Source organism: Ailuropoda melanoleuca, chromosome 6 (assembly GCF_002007445.2).
Source record: "Ailuropoda melanoleuca isolate Jingjing chromosome 6, ASM200744v2, whole genome shotgun sequence".
NCBI lineage: Eukaryota > Metazoa > Chordata > Mammalia > Carnivora > Ursidae > Ailuropoda > Ailuropoda melanoleuca.
The window spans coordinates 36443971-36465020 of record NC_048223.1 but is presented as its reverse complement, the minus strand read 5'-3'; the positions used below and the strand labels follow the sequence as shown (position 1 = coordinate 36465020).

The following is a 21050-nucleotide window of genomic DNA, read 5'->3' as shown; positions in this document are numbered from 1 at the left end:
GTGCTAAGGATCAATCTGACCCCATCCTTGTAAGGACTTGAGTCCTGCCTTTGAACACCAACCCCTTAGCTGGGTCCTGGTTACCTACTGTTAATGAGGTCCATCAGACGGTTCCAGCCTATCTACATAGGTGTTCCATTGTCCATGCCAGATTCCTAACTCTAACTTCAATGACAATTGTCACCTCTGGAAACTTCTGTGTCTTCTCTTCTTTGGTCACTATCTTTGTCACTGCTACCTCCTGTGACTGCCTGGACTGATTGGGAGGTCCTGTCTGTATTCTTAGTCCCAAGTGCCATCCCAAGGCTAACTAGTTCCCACCACTACCCAAGGGCCAACTCAGGGTGGGCTCACTTCTTCCAAGTCACTTAGCTCACATGCTCCAATGCAGCACAAGAAGTGACTCTACAAGAAGTACAGGGGGCTTCAGAAGGCTTCTGGGGGAGGAGAGGAGAATGGAGGGACATCACTGCAGTTCAGCTCTCCCTGGGGCTGGGAGACAGAGCTTACCCTGCATGGTGATGGTGAGAATGCTGACAGCGCTCAGGGCCCTCTGTCTTTGGAAGGGGTCTCCGTGCTCATCAAAGTAATCCACTGACAGATTCTGGGATAGTCGTTTGGTTTGCTCTAGGATGTGTGGCTGTAAGAGAAGGCAGGCATGGTAGACCTTCAAAGCAAAGGGGCTGCCTTTCCTCAAAACTTCACAAGCTACTTTGTTTCAATGCCACATGCCTCAAAGACACTTTGTATCTTATACAGGTCCACTCCCATTTCATGGCACGCTGAAGGTTCAGTTTTTGTATTTCATATATAGTAGATAAGTACAATATAGTTTGACATTTCTTACATATGCATATTTCCAGGGTCCCAGCTACAGAAAATTTTCTTTCTCTGTGATTTATTCATTGTCAACAAAGGGCAAACAAAATTTTACAAAAACTAATGAGCAACTGTTCAGGGGACAAAAGCAATAAAAAGTTGAATTTAGAAACGATGTTTTTGAGTGGCAGAAGTGGGGGATACATTTAGAAGTGTGGTTTGGGGCCAGATAGTGAAATACCTTGAATGGCTGCCTAAACTGATTTTGAAACAGTCAGTAACTAAAAAGAACAGCCAAAATAAATACAACAAAATCTATACAGTAACCCTCAAGCACTCTTTCAGGCTGTGCCCAGGAGCTCGACTCTCACCTTACCTGCAATTCCAAAGTCTCTGGAGGTGAACAGACATAAATCTTCAGATACCTAGGAAACTATCCGTAATGACTAATTTCCCCAAAGTTCTGACCAACCAGGGCCTCAGAGAGAACTATCCCTTGTGATAAGCTATTTTAAAGGCAACCTATAGTCTTTCTGTAGCTATTTCTCTTTTGGTTTAGGTAAAAGTCTTCTTAATAGCTGTCTGGTCTTGGTCTATTGTTTTGTGAAATGACGAAAAACCCTCGAAATATTAAAAAATATTTGCATTCTCTTCATATGCTATGACCTGACATTAAAGAAGCCTCTAAACCAAGAGATCCGTCCATGTCACTCCGTCATAGAACTGCTCACAGTAGTGTATGAGGTCTGTCCACCTACTTTTGCAAAGACCCCCAGACCCCCTTCTCCCACCCTAGCCTCAGATGTGCAGAGCCCCCTTCTGACCACTTCAACTCCTCCTTCCATCTCAGGAAGGTGGATCTAGACATTATTCCATGGTCTGTATATTCAACATTTTCCTCTCCTCTGAAGTGTCTCTCCACAGTTAAAACAGGTTTGAACATCCCCCACCTCAATGATTAAAAAAACAACAACAACACTTTTTTCCTACTGCACATCCCCCATAGCTTCATTTCTGCATATCCTATGGCCTACTCGGTATCCCTGCTAGGATGTCCAACAGGCATTTCAAACTTGCCCCGTCTGAAACTAAACTTGCCCTCTTACCCACCTCCAGGACATGTTCCTTTCCTGTCTCAGTAAACTACCCCCTATCAAGTTGGCTACCCAAGCCATCAAACAGGTATCTTCCCCACCCTGTACATCTAGTCGACTGCTGAATCTTATCCTCTGGAGATCACTACACCCTGTAATGCTCTCTTTATCCTCCTGCCCTAACCACAGTTTAAGCCCCTGTCGCCTCTTGGATTACTGCCACAGCTTCTTCTTAACTGGTTGCCTCCAATTCTGTCCTAGTCCCTTCCTGTCTCTTCAATGCATCTAGGATTTCAAAACTGTCAACCTGGTTGTCACTCTTGCTTAAAAGCTTTCAATAGTGCTTAGCCCTTGCTCTCTGGTGAACCCCTGAGCTGGCTTCAAGGCCTTTTGTGATGACCCCATCTTGCTGCTATAGTCTCTCACCACCCACCCTCCAGCTGCATCACATACACACATGTGCGTGAGCACACACACTCCCAAGTGTTCCACTGGATCATGTTCTACTGCTCTCCTTTGCCTCCATGCCTTTGTATGTGCTGTTCCCTCTATCTGTGATGCTCCATTCACTTCTTACCAGAGGATGAAATATTAATTCACCCTCTCGGCGCAGACACTTCTTCCTCTGAGAACTCTTCTGATGTATGGCTCTTCTCCCACTCCCACCAAGTCTGGGTTGCTTGTCTGAAGCAGATGCTGCTGTTGGCTGAATCTGTATGTCCCTGGGTCCTACCTAAGGGCTTTCTCTGGTGACTTGACCACCCTCTGCCCTAATGCACGCCAAGTCAGAAATCCAGGAAAATGATTATCTCTGGAACCCAGCAGTCTGGAACCAATGATGGACTAAAGTTGGTGTATAAATACTCTAGTGCCCTCACTCTGTGGAGATTAAATTTCAACCACCTTCAGTGTAACTGGCTTGATAATGAACCTTAATTGGCCACCTTCTCTTCCATGTATCTTTCTTCCCTCTCCTCTTGGTGCTTCCTGGGATAACTTCCCAAATAATCTACTTGCACTCTAATGTCTCAGGGTTTCCTTTGGAGGGAACCCCCACTAAGACAATGCTCCTTCTCTGTTCTCCCATAACAATCATGTCAGTCATCACACTAAACAATTACTGCCTCCTTTTTAGTGTGTCTTCATCAATAGTTGTCTGTTTCATACATCTCATTTACCCCCAGTACTTACCCCAGTGCCAAGCAGAGAGTAAACACTGTCAACCCTTCAAATAGAAGCTTGTAATAAATGGGTAGTTGAATAGACACATGGATGTGGGAAAGTATGCACAAATAAATGAACGGGTAAATGATTAATGTATGAATGAATCCTTTCAAGTAGACTGACAACTTGACCTGTTCCCCTAACAGTGCTATAGTATCATTAATTCCTGGGCCAAGACTTGCCTTTTTTGTGAAATCTTCATCAGAATCTGATCCTGGAGGCTGGTCTTTCCCAGAGTTTCTCAAAAAAAAGGACTTTCTTTTCCTTTTACCAAAAAGCTTTCTCTTCTTTGGGGAAAAAGATGATGCTTCAAGGGAATTAAGTGAACTTCTGTCAATTCCCATGGCAACCAGAGCCTTAGAAAGTGAACAAAAGCAATTAATAAACAGATTATACCTCCCCATAGAACGCTGCAAATGACCTGACTTTCGTGAGCATTCTCTTCTCTGTTCTGGAAGCATCATACCATTGAGATTGCTCAACACCTACTTGGAATATGCTAGCTTTGTTACTATTTATCAGAGGAACATATTCTGTTTATCCACAGAAACTGTGGTCTCAAAAGCAAGGTTAACTCTTTCATATCTCTACCACTAACCCTTAGCACAGAGTCCAGTATGTGCTAGGCACTCAATAAATGTTTGTGCCTGATGATGCAGATATTAAACATGCTGGGCTCCCCACTGACAAATCTCTATGGAGGATGAGAAAGAGTATAAAACATGTTCCTGAAATCTTAGAATTGGGAAAATGATATCAAGGAAGCAATGAAAATGGGCTATAAATATGAAAGGAATTTCAGGAAGGGAGAGGTGACCACAGCTGTTGTCCTTAGAGCACCATTACTGCTTTCCCAAACCCTCCCAAGCAAAGGCCCTGAACACATACATTCCCAGATTCCCATAAGAAATCCTGCAGCAGAGCCTTAGTTTACATATATATACATTTTATCCTCTAGCCTGCAGTCTGGGGTCTGCCCTAGAAAGCCTGGGTTTCAGAAAATCTAGGGTCCCCTGTTCTCAAGAGCTCTGTGCCTGGATATCGTAGTGAGAGACAGCAGCAGAGCCAGTCTTCACGGGGCTTAAATTCTCCGAAAAGCACCAGTAGAGAAAGCTCTGAGAACAAATCTCATGGCCTTTGCAGCCCCACCCCAAAGCAGACCCCACTTTCTGACACTGTGTGCCCTTACCTCCTTCTCCTCCTTCAGCAGCCGCTGGGCTTCCTGGAACATCTTCTCCTTGGCCTCTGTCTCAGCAGCTACATTTCTGTTCTGTTCCTCATAAGCCATGGTGACAACAGCCAGGGTTAAGTTAATCAGATAGAAAGAGCCCAGGAAGATGACCACCACAAAGAAGAAGACTGAGTAGAGCCCTGAGGTACGCAAGGTCTGCAAAGAACAGAGCACACACTTGCCTCTAAAACTTTTTTCTACGAAGGGGTGACTGTCACCTCAAGCAGACATGATACAGTAGCAACCAGTCCTCCCCAGCACTACTTGGGTCAGCTGCCCACAGCATCGTCTACAGCCTCCCATCACCCATCACCCAGTGACTCCTGGTGCCCATCAGGGATCAGATGCCATCTCTGCATTCCCATGTAAGATGTGGTATTTTGTTATGATTTTTTCAAGGGTAGTTGCATTTTAGAATTTAAAAGGCAGGTGAGAAAGGAATGCTTTGTGAAGACTGAAGCACCGGAGAGGGCTAATATTTCTAGGGAGAGGAGATGGTTTTTGATGTTTCTAACAGAATATCTAAGGTAGAAGTTAACAGTACAACTATTGAGGATGACAAACTGATGACAAAGAATAGATGGTAAGTTATGAATAAATGACAGAAGGATAGATGAGCAATAGAGAGGGAGGAAGGAGTGGAGGGGTGAGGGTGGGAGAAGGGAGGGGGAAGAGGGAGTGGGGGAGGAGAACGAGAGAGAATAATTAGATAACCTGTTGATAAAGTTTCTCCCAGGAATCTTGGGTCATAAGCCGAAACATGGCAAGAAAAGACCAACCAAAGTTGTCAAAATTGGTATAATTATAGTCAGGATTCCTTTTGGTGTGTTTGCATTGAAAATTTTCAGAACAGGCACTAGAGGGAAACAAGGGAACAGAGGAGGAATTACATTCCCTGCAGGCCAGCTTCCCTCCCACCACCTACTCATCCCAGCCAAGGCACCGGCTCTTCTGAGGGCCACGGACTCATACGGGGAAGTCCTGAGTGCAGAGTATTTGTAGAGGAGCCATGCCCCACCTGCCAAGCCTTCCAGCCTATCCCTTACTGGGGGCACTCACTGACTCTTTTCAGATGGATTGATTAGTAAGCTCATATTAGCAGTTTTTCATTAAAAATTAAGTGCAATGATACAGTGAACAATTAGTGGTAATAAAGGGCAAGAGAAGCACGTATGTACCAGTGCACCTCTTTTGCAATACATATTGGGAATGTTCTTTGACTATTCTCTTGTGCCTTGCATTTTTCATGGGACAATATAGCTCGGAGGTCTTTCCACACAAGCATACAAGAAAATATTTCTTTTCATGTCTTATAGTTCTATGATTTATTTAATTGCTCTGCTAATGGTGAAGATTTAGGGTTTCAGTTGTTAACAGTCTTTTGTTCTTATAAACATTTGGGTCTTACTTTACAAACATATCTCTTGCACATAGGTCTTTGCCCAAATCACCAAGGCACACATCATTAAATGTATCTACCAGATAATACTAAGGTCATGCACTTTCTCCATTTTTGATAAATACAGTATTTTGATCAAAGTAATACATGCATGAGGTTTAAAAATCATGTGGCACCAAGAGGCTCGAGATGAAAACCATTCCATCATTCTTTAGCTATCATTTACACACTGCAAAGTCAACAGCTTTCAACTCTTTTATGTACATATCTCTAAAGGTAATGTTTATGCTGATATATACCAACTTTAGTCCTTGGTGACTAAGTTCCTGCTAAGATGAGGGTTAGCTCCTCAACATCCTATCTCACTTCATCACTACTTATATCCCTTTTCCAGAAAAATACTGCGGCCTGTGTCAATGGCTCTCTGGGGTTGGATATGTTTTTCTTGGCTCTTGTGTGTTGCTTTTTCCAAGTTTTACTTTCTCGTTTTTTCTGGTGCAAATCTCAAGTGACTTCTTAAGAAGACTGGGTGATCTTTGCATATGTGCGTAAATCTTTATTCTACCTTTACAGTTGATTGATAGTTTGGCCAGAAGTAGAAATCTGGTTTGAAAATAATTTTTCCTTAGAAATATGAAGGCACTGTGCAGTTGTTATCCTGTGTTGCTATTGAGAATTCTGATGCCATTTTGATTTTTGTTCCTTTGTGGGTGAACTTTTTCTTTTTGGTTTTAGAGTCTTTTCCCTGAAAGGCCACAATAATGCACTTGGCATGGACCTTCTTCATTCATTGTGTTGGGCACCTTATGGGACGCTGAGGGACTTGAATCCTCAAGCTCAGGAAAACCCTCTGTATTGTGGCATTGCTAATTTTCTCCCTTTTGTTTTTTCTGTGCCCTATTTCAGGAATTTCTGTTTAGTCAAATGTTGGGACTTCTGGATTGATATTTATTCTCATATTTTCTGTCTCTGTTTTTTGTTGCTACTTTCTGGACTATTACCTCTACTTGATGTCTTAATTCTATTATTGATTTTTCGTAATCACGTTACCAAAAAAAAAAAATCTTTCTTGTTCAGTGACTGTTCCTTTTTCATAATGAGCTATTTTCATTTTTATGTATACAATATTTCTCTTAATTTCACTGAGGACCCTATCTAAAGTTTTAAAAGTCCTTTTTGGTTCTCTCTGAACTCTTGTTTTGTCCACGGCTCTTATGGCCTGAATGTTTGGTTCCTCCCAAAATTCATGATTGCAATCCTAATCTCCAGTGTGATGCTGTTGGGAGGTGAGGACTATGGGTGGTGATTAGGGCTGGAGGGCGGAGCCCTAATGATGGGATTCGCACACTCATAAAAAAGACAACAGAGAGCTCCCTTTCTGCCATATGAGGACACAACAGAGAAGACTACCACCTACATCCAGAAGAGGGCCCTCATTAGAACCCAACCAAGCTAGTGCCCTGATCTTGGACATCCAGCCTCCAGAGTGGTGAGAAATAAATTTCTGTTGTCTATAAGTCTGTACCATTTTATACAGCTGCCTGAACTACGATAATGTTCATTTTTCCTGTTTCTTTATCTCGACCCCCTTTATGCCAAAGTCTTTCTTCAGCTATCTGGTGAGCCTGGGTTGTTCGGTTACATTTAATCAGAGGTCCTGACAAGTTGATTGGGAGTTTGCTTGGTGGGCAAAGTAGTACTCAGTGAGTGGTAGGCTTGGCGTTAGGGTGACTCAGAAGGAAGACATCCACTGTGCCCTCTTCCCTACCAGAACTCCATGAAACCCTGAAGTCCCAGCACCCTTATCTTCCAGGAATCTATTGGGGATGAACCTAACATACTTGATTTATCTTACTTCCTAGTCACCATTCAAAATATTAGCTTGTTTTGTCCAATATCCCCCTGTCTGGATATACCTTCCTGTCAACCTATACAGGTGATTAAGTCTCTCCTCCAGTGTTCCCATCTTGACAAAGACATCACCAGTCACTCACCCCGGAAGCAAAAGAAATACCTCTAACAGTTTTCTCCCCTCAACACTTCCCATCATCCTCCCACACATGCACTTATGCATAGTGTACATGCCAACCCCCCTCTTCAATTTGCAATCTTGTTCTTTCTGTCTCCTAAATGTCTTTGGAATTCATCCACCTATTTCTCATCATCTCCACTGCACTACTTCGTGACTTTCATCTGTATCAACCTAGTCTTCTAAGTGGCTGCCTCATCTACTCTAAGCATCCATTCTCCACGTAGCAGCCATAGTGACTTTTACAAACAACTAATCTGCTCAAGTCTTGTTTCCTTCATGATCAATGTCAAAATCCTTGGCACTGATGGGCTACCAGGTCTTACGGTGTTAGTTCTTGTCTCCTGCCTCTCTGTCTAACAAGCTGCTGGGCTTCTTACTGCACCCGATCTCATGTCCTCAGGCCCAAAGCCTTCACCCTTACTATTTTATGGACCTAAATTGTTCACTCTACCTCCTTACCTACCCGAACCTCCTACTCATGCTTTATATCCACATTGTGGTCACCAGTCAGTTGGTTCTCAGGAAAGGAGGCAGCGAGTAAAGACTGAAAACTAGGCCTGGGCCCTGGACAGACAGAGAGCTGCCCCTGAAGGTGACCTCAGACTTGCCATCTCCTTGGAAACTACTGTGTTATGATCAATGGGGAAGGTCATGTACTAGGAGCCAGTCTTCTATAAAACTCCTGAGCTTTGAGACTATGCCAAGACTAGAGAGCTATGATCAGCACACAAGCTTAGAGAGATAAGGACACAATAAGGAACAGCTGGAAGCCAAGGCTCCTGTGTCTTTGTATCCAAGTGGCCCACCTCACCTTGGATTTTGCCTACAGCAACCACTTGTGTGGGGTGAAGGAAGCACTGTATGTAACAGCTATTGGTCCCCTCATTAAATGAAAGCACTGTAGATGCAGTGCGTCCTGTCGTGGATCATTTTATAGAACCCAGTAATCCTTGTATTAGATTAAAGACTATGATGTCTTGTGAGTTTGACTAAATCTGAACTTATGAGCATCCCAGGTGGCTTTAGAGGACACGTCCCTCATTTTACAGACGGGGTTACGCCCTCTGTTCAGTTTCTCCCAGTACTTACATGTCTCTCTTAAAACACTTATCACACTTTCAAGGAGTCAAACACACTTTCTCTCCTTCCTGTGAGATACCAGATTCAAGAGGGAAGTGATCTCTAGTTCATAATTGCATTCTTTGGGCATAGCACAGAATTTGGCATGCTATCAGCCTTTGATACATATTTGTTATTGAGGAACAAGTTTAGCCTATTTTATCAGAGTGACTAGTATATCACCTTAATTTGAAATACACTCACTAAATCATCCTGAATTGAATTTCTCACCAGAGAGCACTGATACTCTGGAAGAAAGAAGGGTATCCCTAAAGGGCCAGAGAGCTATGAGCCGCTAGGGTGAATGTGTATGGACACACATACAACTGTATATGAAATTAGAGGCAGTGGTGATCAACACATGAGCAAACAGAGGAAGATGCTCAGATAGTCTTGCATCAGGTCCATGCCACTGGACAGGAAATAAGGACTCCCTGGGGCTCTCAGTCATAACATTCTTCCTACCCTTTGAAAGTCTTGAATACCCACTGCACAAAGTCAAAATATCACATTTTCAGTAGGTTTTTTCAGCTACAAATTCAACATAACTTGGGGGAGAAAGTTGCTCTAAACACTTGGAAATAATTATTATAATATTAGTTATAATTAAGTGTGTCATTTTATTACTAATTTTAAAATTAATTGGTTAATTTTATCATTAATAATCATAATCGTGAATTATTAATAACTTAATAATGCACATCTAAACTAGACACCTAGACACATGAAATAATCAGTACTGTTTGCCTACTGCCATCACCGCTTCCACAAGTCATTAGATGAAGACTGTTTGCCACATTACCCCAAAAGGTCCACCAGTGCTGTGCTTGGGAGGAAAATGGATATATGAACCTCTTACCTGTTACCCATCCAGGTGCCACATATTCTGAATTCAGAGGAATTTTTCTTTTCAAAGCAATTGTCTGAGAAGGAATGAATCATAAATTCAGGTTTAAAAAAAAACTGAAAGGAAAGAGAATAGCAAATATGCCAGATTTGCTTGAAACAAATGACTTGGAACCCTCTGAAATGATCAAAGTGGACTGCCAGAGAGGAACCAGAGCGCAAGCCTTCAGGAAGGAGCAAGAGGAAAGGAGGGAAAGGAAGAAGGTGGAGGAGGAAGCGGTGACACCAACATGTCCCCCAGGCTTCTCAGTGCATAAAACTGAACCAGAGTCCATGCCCGGGGGAAGCTGGACACAGACTCAGCCCATAAGAAGCTCATAAACCAAGACAGACATGGAGAGGGGTTAGCCACATGAGGTCCCAGACACATGAAATTGCTGTAGGGTTGACCTCAGTGTGGAGAGGATGCAGCAGAAAAAGAAGTAGTATCATTGGAGAAAATACCCAAAGAGGAGGGCTGGGAAGTTGCTGGACCAATACAGGCATTCTGAAGACTTCTGCAAAACATGACAAAGAAGTGGGCAGATCCACAGGGGAACGGATAGGAGCTGACACCACCTGTGTGGATATGGCTGCAGGCTTTGCCTTCTCCATGGAAACCCAAAGAATGAGGCAGTTCTCTAAGAAACACATCTGCCTGCATGAGAACCCTGAATGGATGAAGTCATCCTTGCTCCTAAGAGACTCTGTAATGCAGATCTATAGATAGTATGAGTGATGACAATAAAAGTTAACCATGCACAGACCAAGGCATGAAAGGTGGAATATTTACCATCAAGGTTATCCATATTCTTACAGTCATTATGGATACATCTCTGGTTCAGACTTCCCATGAAGAGCTGCTGACCTACCAGGGCGAAGATGCTGAGGCAAAAGAGGGTCAGGATCATCACGTCAACAAGCTTCTTCACAGAGCGCAGCAAGGCCCCAACAATGACCTTCAGACCTGGGGAGGAGAAGGACAAGTCCCCACTCACACACACAGCAGACACAGGCAAGGAGCAGGGAGGGAAAAACCAAGGTATCAAACGTCACCCGACTGCAGGCTGGAATCAGAAACTGGCCTGGCCTAGGATTCTGATGCCATGGGTTCTGGTTCTAACTCTTCCTGAGAAGTTGTATGATACTGAGTAGTCCCTCAGTCTAGAGCTCAGCCTCTTCATTCTGCCCTGTGTCTGCCACAGGGTTGCTCTGAAGAGCTAGTGGGAAAACTCTGAGTAGAAACATCCTATACAAACAACTTGATTACAGTTGTGCAGACACCTCACAGCTGGGAGTTTCATGCAGCACCACAGCCAAAATGAGGCCACCCTAGAGGAGATAGACCTGTATTTAACATTCAGTAGTCACTACCTACTACAAGGTATGCAAAGTGCCATGAAACAGTGCTAAATTGGGGGGCAGAGAGCTAGAAGGAGGAGCTTTGTCTGGACCCAGATAATGAGAATATTCTAGGTAAAAAAAAAAAACTCAGATTACTACTTATAATAGGTTTTTTTTAATTCAAGAAATATTTACTAAGCACCTACTGTGTCCATGGCACACTGCTAGGCTGCCAAGTTACAATATAAGAAAGACATAACCTTGTGGTACAATGGTAAATGTTTAAAATCAACTTTCTGGGGTTGCTGGGATGGTGCAGTCAGTTAAGCATCTGACTCTAGATTTCTGCTCAGGGTCATGAGATCAAGCCCCGTGTCGGGCTCTGCACTCAGCATGGAGTCTGCTTGGGATTCTCTCTCTCTTTCTCTCCCTCAGCACTTCCCCTGCCCCTTCCCCCACCCCCGCTCTCTCTCTCTCAAATAAATAGCCTTTTTTTAAAAATCAGCTTTCTGTGTGTGGGGAGGAGTGTGTGTGCAGAGAAAGTCCCATCTATAGCATTTACAGATTTCTTTGTTGAATTATGTAGTGTAGATCCCTTTTCTCCCTCCATAAAGCCCTCTCACCCTGATGGTTTCAAGCTAACACATGACATCCCTGGATGCAAAGCTGGAAAAGGACATGCACAATCTGCTGCTGAGGAGCCAGAAGAAGTCAGCTCCAGTACACCACTGAGTCAGGGGCTCTGCTCTCAGCACAGCTGGAGAGATAAACAACCAGATATGACTTACAATGTGTGAGATGACACAAAGTGGTATCATTTCAACTAATCAGTGTAAACCATGACTGGTAGACTTGAGAACAGAAAGTGACACCTAATTGGGAGTCCAAACCTGCAGCAAATGACCCTTCCACAAAGTGCGGTGCCACATAAGGAGGAGGCTTCAGGATAAGCTGGGATATTCACTGTGTCCAAGCTGCAGCCAAACAAGCAGATGCTTCAACCTCATCTACACCCGACTCTCATCTATAGCAACATGCTTGAGTCTTCTCCAAAGCGAGAGGATCTGGATGAAAGAAGGTTCTGATTCCTGAATAATTTTTCCAAAGTCCCTTTAAAGATCAGACCTCACATCCTTACTTCCAAATGTATCCAGGGATCTCATGTGTTTCATGGGTCAAAATGGAGACTATGTTCACCTGCTTAGAGTTGAAGAAGGAAACACTACAGCTGCTAAGTGACTGCCTGATGTATATTTTGCCCATTGGAAACACAAGGCACAAAGGCCCTAACTTTACCTGGGAAACCAAGGTCCAACTTGCAAAAGAGGAAGGAAAGGAGGAGAGGGACAAATTCTACATAAAGTGTCCTTGGCTGCCAGTTTATCACCATGCAGTTATTTTTCTGAGGCCTCAAAAAATAACCCACTGCCTCTTAAAGAATCCAAATTGCCTAGAGTTTTGGTAGTGGAGCTAAGAATTGATAGAAGAGATTAGAAGGGAAGAGAAGAAGAAGGGGGGAATGAACTCCAGAGAGGGAATATTTTTTAATAAAGTTGTTTTAATGTAATGGAAAGAGGAAGGAGAGAAGAAGGTATGCCATAATAACCTCATTTTTTATAAACTCCAGTTCATACTCACAACCCATCTTAGCTTCATCCTGATTCACAGAACACCTTCCTTACATAGCTTCCAGGATCCACCTTTCCCTCTTATGTTCTGGTATCTCCTGCTCATCCCTTTTGCTGGTTTCTCCCCTTCTCCCTTCACCTTTAAGGTGGTAGTGCCCTGGGACTCAGTTCTTGGCCCTCTTCTATTTTTTATCTAAGCTCACTCTCTTGGTGATCTCATCAGATTTCATGGCTCCAAATATCATCTATAGGCTCCTGATTTCCAAAATGTTATCTACAGCCCAAGCTGCTGCCTGGAACTCCAGACTTGTAAACCTCATTACCTACTTGATACTTCCATTTGATACTAACTCCTCATCTGACCCCCAGACCTGCTCCTCTCACAACCTTCCCTATGTCAGTCTGTGATGACTCCATCCTTCCAGTCACTCAGGCCAAAAAACATGACTCATCCTTGACTCTTCTCTTTTGTTCACATCACACAATCAGCCTATCAGGAAATCCTATTGTTTCTACCTTCAAATTCATAAAGTCAGACCACTGTTTACCAAATCCTCTACCACCATCTGATCTGAGAGCACAACCATCTTTTTTCTTAGATTATGACAGTGGCCTCTTGTGTCATTTTGGGTTCTCTGAGAAGCAGATACTCTGGAACCAGAAGTGCAAGAGATCTGTTGGGTGACATGCCTGTGAAGAAGAAGGGGAAGCTAGTACAGCTGGCAGGGAGAGCCTCAGACTATGACACAGGACTGGCACCTGGGAAAGGAGAGAGGTAAGGAAGCAGGACTGGGCAAGAAGAGACTCAGACTGTAGTGCCACTGTGAGAGAGTCTCAACCAGGCTCTTGAGGAGCCCCTGAGCTACAGTCCTTCAGGACTTTATCCTTTAGGAATGGGCCTGCTCTAATCTCCCTGACATGCAGAGAAAGTGTGATCTTGGCATGAACATGTATGCAGTTGTGAATCTAGAGATGTGGCAGCTGGGATCATCAGTCAGCTATGCTCCCTGCAGCAGGAGATCTGAGTGGCACATTTCCGTGGTGATCACCATGGCTCCTATCTGATCTTTCTGCTTCCACCTTTGCTCCCCCGCATTCTATTCTCCATGCAACAGCCAGAGTAGTCCATTTAAAACCTGTCCGATTAGATGAATGGATAAAGAAGATGTGGTGTATTTTATATATATATATATATAATATATATATATATATATATATATAGTGTATTATATATATATTATATATACATAATATGTATATAATATATATATATACTCAGCCATAAAAAAGAATGAGATGTTGCCATTTGCAACAACATGGATAGACCTAGAGGGTATTATGCTTAGTGAAATAAGTCAGACAGAGAAAGACAAATACTGCATGATTTTACTTACATGTGGAATCTCAAAAACAAAACAAATGAACAAACAAAACAAAATGGAAACCATAAATACAGAGAATAAACTGGTGATTGCCAGGGGGATAAGAGGAGGGGGTTGAGCAAAAGGGTGAAGGGGGGTGGGAGGCAGAGGCTTCCAGTTTTGGAATGAACAAGTCATGGGGGGCAAAAGCTACAGCATAGGGAATATAGTCAATGGTATTGTAATAGCATCATATGGTGACAGATGGTAGCTACAATTGTGGTAAGCACAGCATAGTTTATAGAATTGTTAAATCACTATGTTGTACACCTGAAACTGATGTAACATTGTGTGTCACCTCTACTTCCATAAAAACAAATAAAAACAAAACCCCTGCCAGATCATGTGACTCCTCTTCTCAAAGCCCTCACCTGGCGTCCATTTATCTCAGAGCAAAGTTCAAGTGCTCCTAGTGGTTATGTGCCTTCCCTTTTCCCATGTGGTCCCACCTCTACCACCTGGCCTCTCATTCTGTCTACTCAGCCCCATCTATATTTTTTCTATTCCTATGTCCCTGCACTACTGGCTGTTGCCTGTGTGCAGAACACTCTTCCCCATATATCTACTTATGAAACTCCCTCACTGCCTTCAAATCCACTCTCATCTCCCCTCCCCAATGACACCTATTCTGACTACTCTCTTGAAAACTGCATCCTGCATCCCTGGACCCCTGCGACTTCCAGTAGCCCTCATGTTTACTTTTCCTTTTTATTTTTCCATGGCACATATCATTTTCTAAACGGGATAGATAGTTACCTTTTAATTATAGTTATTGCTTAGTGTCTGTCTCCCCACCCCAACCCAGAATGTAAACTCCACGAGGGCAGAGACCTCTGTCTATTCACTCACTCTTATGATACACTCCAAGCAGCTAGCACAGTGTCTAGACATATGCTCAAACACACATTTGCTGAATGATCAAATAAATGAGTAAAGCAGAATTTGTTTGGTTTTGGTTTATATGACATTTTGAGAAAATTTTAAATATAAAAGAACATTCCTCCTGCTAAGAGGCAATGTTGAAAGTCAGAGTGACTTACCCGAAACCACTGAAATTGCTTTCAAAGCTCTGAACACTCGGAAGGTACGCAGGGATGACAGACTGAAGCCGCTTTCCCTGACTTCTGGTACGTATGTTGCAAACCTATAAGACAAAGCACAGGAAAAGTCTGGGCCTACTCAGTCCTACAGCCATGCTGTATATCTCCACAAAGGCCACAAATAAACATGGGCCCTGTACCTACCATGGTGAAATCTGGGGCTTTGCCTTATCAGCCTCACCTTCATCTCAGGGTCTGGTAATATCATTCTCTGTTGCTGTGGACTACAGATTGCACAGGATGCTTGCTAATTTTTATATTTGGACATAGATGAGGATTTCTTGAAATAGTATGCAGTTGTGGCTACATCCATTGATAACAGAAATCAATCGAAACACTTATTAACGATCAAGTTCCAGGCCCAGTGCACTTCCCTAAGGTCTCACCATGTGGCCAAGCCCTGAAGAAACCCAGGCAGTCTCCAGAGCCCTCATCACTGCACTACACTACCTTTCAATAGCCAGGAGCACCCAATCATTGAATTTCAAGTGTAAAACTCCGATATTAATAGCATCTACTTCAAAGGGCTTTCGTGAATATTAAATAGGAAAGCATATGCAAAGTGCTTAAAACAATGGCTGGCACAAACTAAGTAATGTTAGGTTTATTATTATTGTGCTGGCAATGGGCCATGGCTCTTCTTGTTCTTTATTTTGCTGACTCTGTTTCATCATTCAGATGCCAAACTGATGTCTTTTCCTTCAGGAAGAACTTCAACTCTCACCTCATGTCTTATACGACATACATAATAATTAACTCAAAATGGACCACGGACTTCAACATAAAATCCAAGTGTATAAAACTTCTAGGAGAAAATGAAAAAGAAAAAACAAAAAACTCCTTGAGAGCTTGCAGTAGCCAAAGATTTTTAAGACTCTGTGTTTCCTCCTACACATTCTGGCAGCCCAATATATGCTCAATTCCTGTCCTAGCACTCACCCTACCAGACTGTGATGGTTGTTAATTTTCTCTCTTCCCATCTGGACTGTGAGCTTCAAGAGGGTGAGAACCATGTCTATTTGTTTTGTTTTGTTTGCATTATCACAACCCCTGTATCTTGCACAAAACTTGGCCCATAATAGGCCAGTGTTTGGGAAGTGAATGGCTGAAGGAATGAGAGCATGAATGTGGCCCGAAATGGATTCATACTGGTGGCCTCTGGCCAGTTGGCTGCATGGTGCTGTTCAGGGCCAACCAACACTGCACTCAGAGCTCTAGGCATTATTAGGACACAGTTACTCACGTGGACCCCCACAAAGCCCTGGTGGAAGCCAAGGAGATTCTTTCCCACCCTGAGTTTCCTCAATAAACATCTTTGACATTCTTACGCTGTTACAATGACAATGGAGTCCAGCCAGTTCCATGGATCTCGAAGGAAAGAAAACTCATCCAGAATAAAACCTCTTGCCAATATTTTTATCAAAGCTTCAAAAATATAAATCCCAGTGAAGACATACCTATAAAGCAAATCATTCAGAACAAGTAGGAACATGATAAGTGATGTGAAAAGCAGAGAGCCCATCCGTCTTATCTGGCCATTATGCAGTTTTATTCCATTTCAATGTGACATTTAACATTCTTATTTTCAGCAAACCAGAGTTCAGAGTGGTAGGTTCCTTACGCAAGTTCTAGTAGTTAGAATATCTGAGAAACAGGCCCGCAGATAAAATTGCAAAGCTGCTGTTCAATGACTAGCTCTACAGCCATATTTTTGAGAGTCGTTTTAGCCAACATGGGACCTTAGGACTAGGGGTTGTTACTGCTATTTTATCACCACTATTCTAGCATTGTCATTTTGATGTACAGAAGAGGACGGTGGCAAAGGAACAAAGAGAATAGATGACAAGGCTAAAAACTGGATCTTTCCATATCCCATGTTCATGGATCAGAAGACTTAATACTATTAAGATGTTCATACTACTCAAAGTCATCTACAGATTCAGCGCAATTCCTATCAAAATCGTAATGACAGTCTTTGTAGAATTAAAACATCTATCCTGAAATTCATATGGAATTTCAAGGGACCCTGAATAGCCAAAACAATCTTGAAAAAGAAAAAGGTGAAGGTCTCATACTTTCTCACATCAAAATATATCACAAAGCTAAAGTAATCAAAACAGTGTGGAGCTGGTATAAAGACAGACATATAGACCACTGGAATAGAATAGAAAGACCAGAAATAAGCCCTAACATATATGGATAGATGATTTTCAAAAAAGATGCCAAGACTATTCAGTGGGAAAAGGACAGTCTTTTCAACAAATGGTGCTGGGAAAGCTCAATATCCACATGCAAAAAAATGAAGTTGGACCCCTACCTTACACCATGTACAAAAATTAACTCCAAATGGATTAAATCCTAAGTGCAAAAGCAGAAACTATACAACTTCTAGAAAATATTTGCAAATCATGTATCCGATGAGAAGTTAATACCCAGAACATACAACTTAACAACAAAAAAAATCACACCATATACAAAAACAAACTTAAAATGTATTAAAGACTTAAATGTAAGAACCCAAACCATAAAATTCCTAGATGAAAACTTAGGCAGTAAGCTCTTTGACATCGGTCTTAGCAATATTTGTTTGGATCTGTATCCCCAGACAAAGGCAACAAAAGCAAAAATAAACAAATGAAACTACATCAAAGTGAAAAGCTTTTGCACACCAAAGGAAACCATCAACAAAATGAAAAGGCAATCTACTAAACAGAGAGGTTTGCAAATACTATATCCCATAGCCCCCTATGGGATAACATCTAAAATATATAAAAAACTTATACAACTCAATATCAAGCAAACAATCTTATTAAAAATGGGCAGAAGACCCAAATAGATATTTTTCCAGAGAAGATATGCAGATGGCCAACAAGCACATGAAAAGACACTTAAGGTCACTAATAATGAAGAAAATGCAAACCAAGACCACAGTGAGATATCACCTCTCACTTATCACAATGAATATTATCAAAAAGACAAGAAGCAAGTGTTAGCAAGGATGCAGAGAAAAGGGAACGCTCGTGCACTGTTAATGGAAATGTAAATTCGTTCAGCCACAATGGAAAACAGTATAGAGGTTCCTTTATTTTTTTATAATAATTTTTTATTATGTTATGTTAGTCACCATACAGTATATCCTTAGTTTTTGATGCAATGTTCCATGGTTCATTATTTGCGTATAACACCCAGTGCACCATGCAATATGTGCCCTCCTTAATACCCATCACCAGTTTCTTTAGAAATTAAAAATAGAAGTACCATATGATCCAGCAATTCCACTTTTGGGTATTTATGCAAAGAAAATGAAAACACCAATTTGAAAAGAATGCATACCGTTACATTCAATGCAGCATTATTTACAATAGCTAACATATGGAAGCAATCTAAGTGTCCATCAACAGATAAATGGATAAAGAAGATGTAGTATATATGCACAATAGAATATTACTCCACCATAAAAAAGAATGAAATCTTGCCATTCATGACAAGAAAGATAGACCAGAGGGAATTATGCTAAGTAAAATTAGACAAAGAAAGACAAATACTGTAGGATTTCACTTATATGTGGAATCTGAAAGGCAAAATAAACAAAACAAAAATAGACGCCTAGAAACAGAGAACAAACTGATGGTTGCCAGAGGGGAAGGGGATGGGAGATGGGGGATGGATGAAATAGGTGAAGAGGATTAAGAAGTGCAATCATTCAGTTATAAAAGAAATAAGACAGGGGGATGTAATGTACAGCATAGGGAATACAGTCAATAATATTGTAAAAATTTTGTATGGTAACTAGACTTATTTAGCCTTAAAAAGGAAGGAAACTGTGACACATGCTACAACATAGATGAACCCTGAAGTCATTCTGCTAAGGGAAATGAACCCATCACAAAAAGACAAATACTGTATGATTCCACTTAAATGAGGCACCTAGAGCAGTCAAATACATAGCAACCCAACATAGAATGGTGGTTGCCAGGGACTGGAGGGGAGTTAGTGTTTAATGGGCACAGAATTTCAGTTTTACAAAATGGAAAGAGTTCTGGAGATAGATGGTGGTAATTGGTTGCACAACTCTGCGAATATACTCAATACCACTTAAAAATGGTTACGATGGTGATTTCTCTCATCTATGGAACATAAGAACTAGGAAGATCGGTAGGGGAAGAAAGGGATAAAGAAAGGGGGGGTTCAGAAGGGGGAATGAAGCATGAGAGACTATGGACTATGAGAAACAAACTGAGGGCTTCAGAGGGAAGGGGGGTGGGGGAATGGGATAGACTGGTGTTGGGTAGTAAGGAGGGCACATATTGCATGGTGCACTGGGTGTTATACGCAACTAATGATTCATCGAACTTTACATCAGAAACCAGGGATGTACTGTATGGTGACTAACATAATATAATAATAAAACATTAAAATAAAAAAATTAAACATAGAAAAAAATGGTTAAGATGGTAAATTTTATGTAACATGTATTTTACCGGAATTAAAAAGAAAAACCTATTTCCATCCTCTTCCCTGAGTCTTTCATCATGTTCTATCCTCTAATTTATTTCCCTTTGTCCCCTTCCTCCTTCAAAAACAAACAAACAAGATAAGCAAATAAAAAACAACAACGAAACCCCACAATATTCCATCTCTCTTGTTATAATCCCTAGCTGTCAAAAATGCTGGTTCTGCACACACACACACACACACACACACACACACACACACACACACGTTCCCCTTTAGGGACAGAAACAATCAATTCAAACAATCTAAACAATCTGTCATTTCACAGTAAAAGAAGTGGACCTTTTCTGGTATAATATCCAGCCACTGTCAGCCCACAAGGCTAAAGAACTAAGGCCTTGGGAACTTGAAAAATCCAAAGTAACCAAATCCAAGAGGAGAAATGGCTATGAGCAGCTCTCTCTTTCAGTCTTTTTTTAAAAGCTGATCACCTTTTAGGTGACAAATGAACACAGCAGATTAATTCATGTCTGCCCTGAAATACCATTTTTAAAACTCAGGTATAATTTACAAAGTTAAGGGTATTTTGGGAAAAGGCTGTAATTGCAGATTTGTGTGATTTTGCAAGTCTCCATCTAGATCTCAGACAATTGAGGCAACAGCCTCTGACTGCCATTTCTGCCCTACCACCTGGCCTCCCACCTCCCATCCCCCCCATTCTCTCTTTTCCAGCAGAAGCCTGGCCAATAGAGGGACAGGCAGACCAACATGACATATGATATGGAGTAGAGCCATGCCCACCACCAGGAACAGGGCTTGGGAGCTCCATGATGGGGAAACCCCAAGCCACCAGGCAAATAAGGCCCTCTGGAATGTTTCACTATCAGTTCAAGCATGGTTAGAGTATCCAGTCAGGGCCATGGGTGGTGTCCAGGTAGGTTAACAGAAGACTATGACCTGATCCTAGGGCACTCTGGCATTCACTCTCTGAGAACTATCAGCTTGGAATCAATTTCCCATTTTTTTTAATGATTTTTTATTATATTATGTTAATCACCATACAGTACATCCCCAGATTCCGATGTAAAGTTCAATGCTCCATTAGTTGCGTATAACACCCAGTGTACCATGCAATACGTGCCCTCCTTACCATCCATCACCAGTCTATCCCATTCCCCCACCCCCCCGGAAGTCCTCAGTTTGTTTCTCATAGTCCATAGTCTCTCATGTTTCATTCCCCCTTCTGATTACCCCCCTTTTCTTATCCCTTTCTTCCCCTACCAATCATCCTAGTTCTTA

The 21050-nt window shown here is 42.0% G+C and overlaps 1 protein-coding gene across 1 annotated transcript in view; it reads right to left on the bottom strand.

Annotated features, from left to right (window-relative positions):
* SCN11A (sodium voltage-gated channel alpha subunit 11) overlaps window positions 1-21050 on the bottom strand; it is an 87294-nt gene that overhangs the window by 51305 nt on the left and 14939 nt on the right. The window contains exons 4-11 of the mRNA XM_002930005.4: window positions 16625-16753; window positions 15237-15340; window positions 10597-10770; window positions 9778-9841; window positions 5083-5224; window positions 4327-4524; window positions 3320-3493; window positions 511-640 (exon numbers count right to left, since the gene is read on the bottom strand). Coding sequence (XP_002930051.1) covers window positions 511-640; window positions 3320-3493; window positions 4327-4524; window positions 5083-5224; window positions 9778-9841; window positions 10597-10770; window positions 15237-15340; window positions 16625-16753 — 1115 coding nt within the window. The remainder of the gene's footprint in view (window positions 1-510; window positions 641-3319; window positions 3494-4326; window positions 4525-5082; window positions 5225-9777; window positions 9842-10596; window positions 10771-15236; window positions 15341-16624; window positions 16754-21050) is intronic.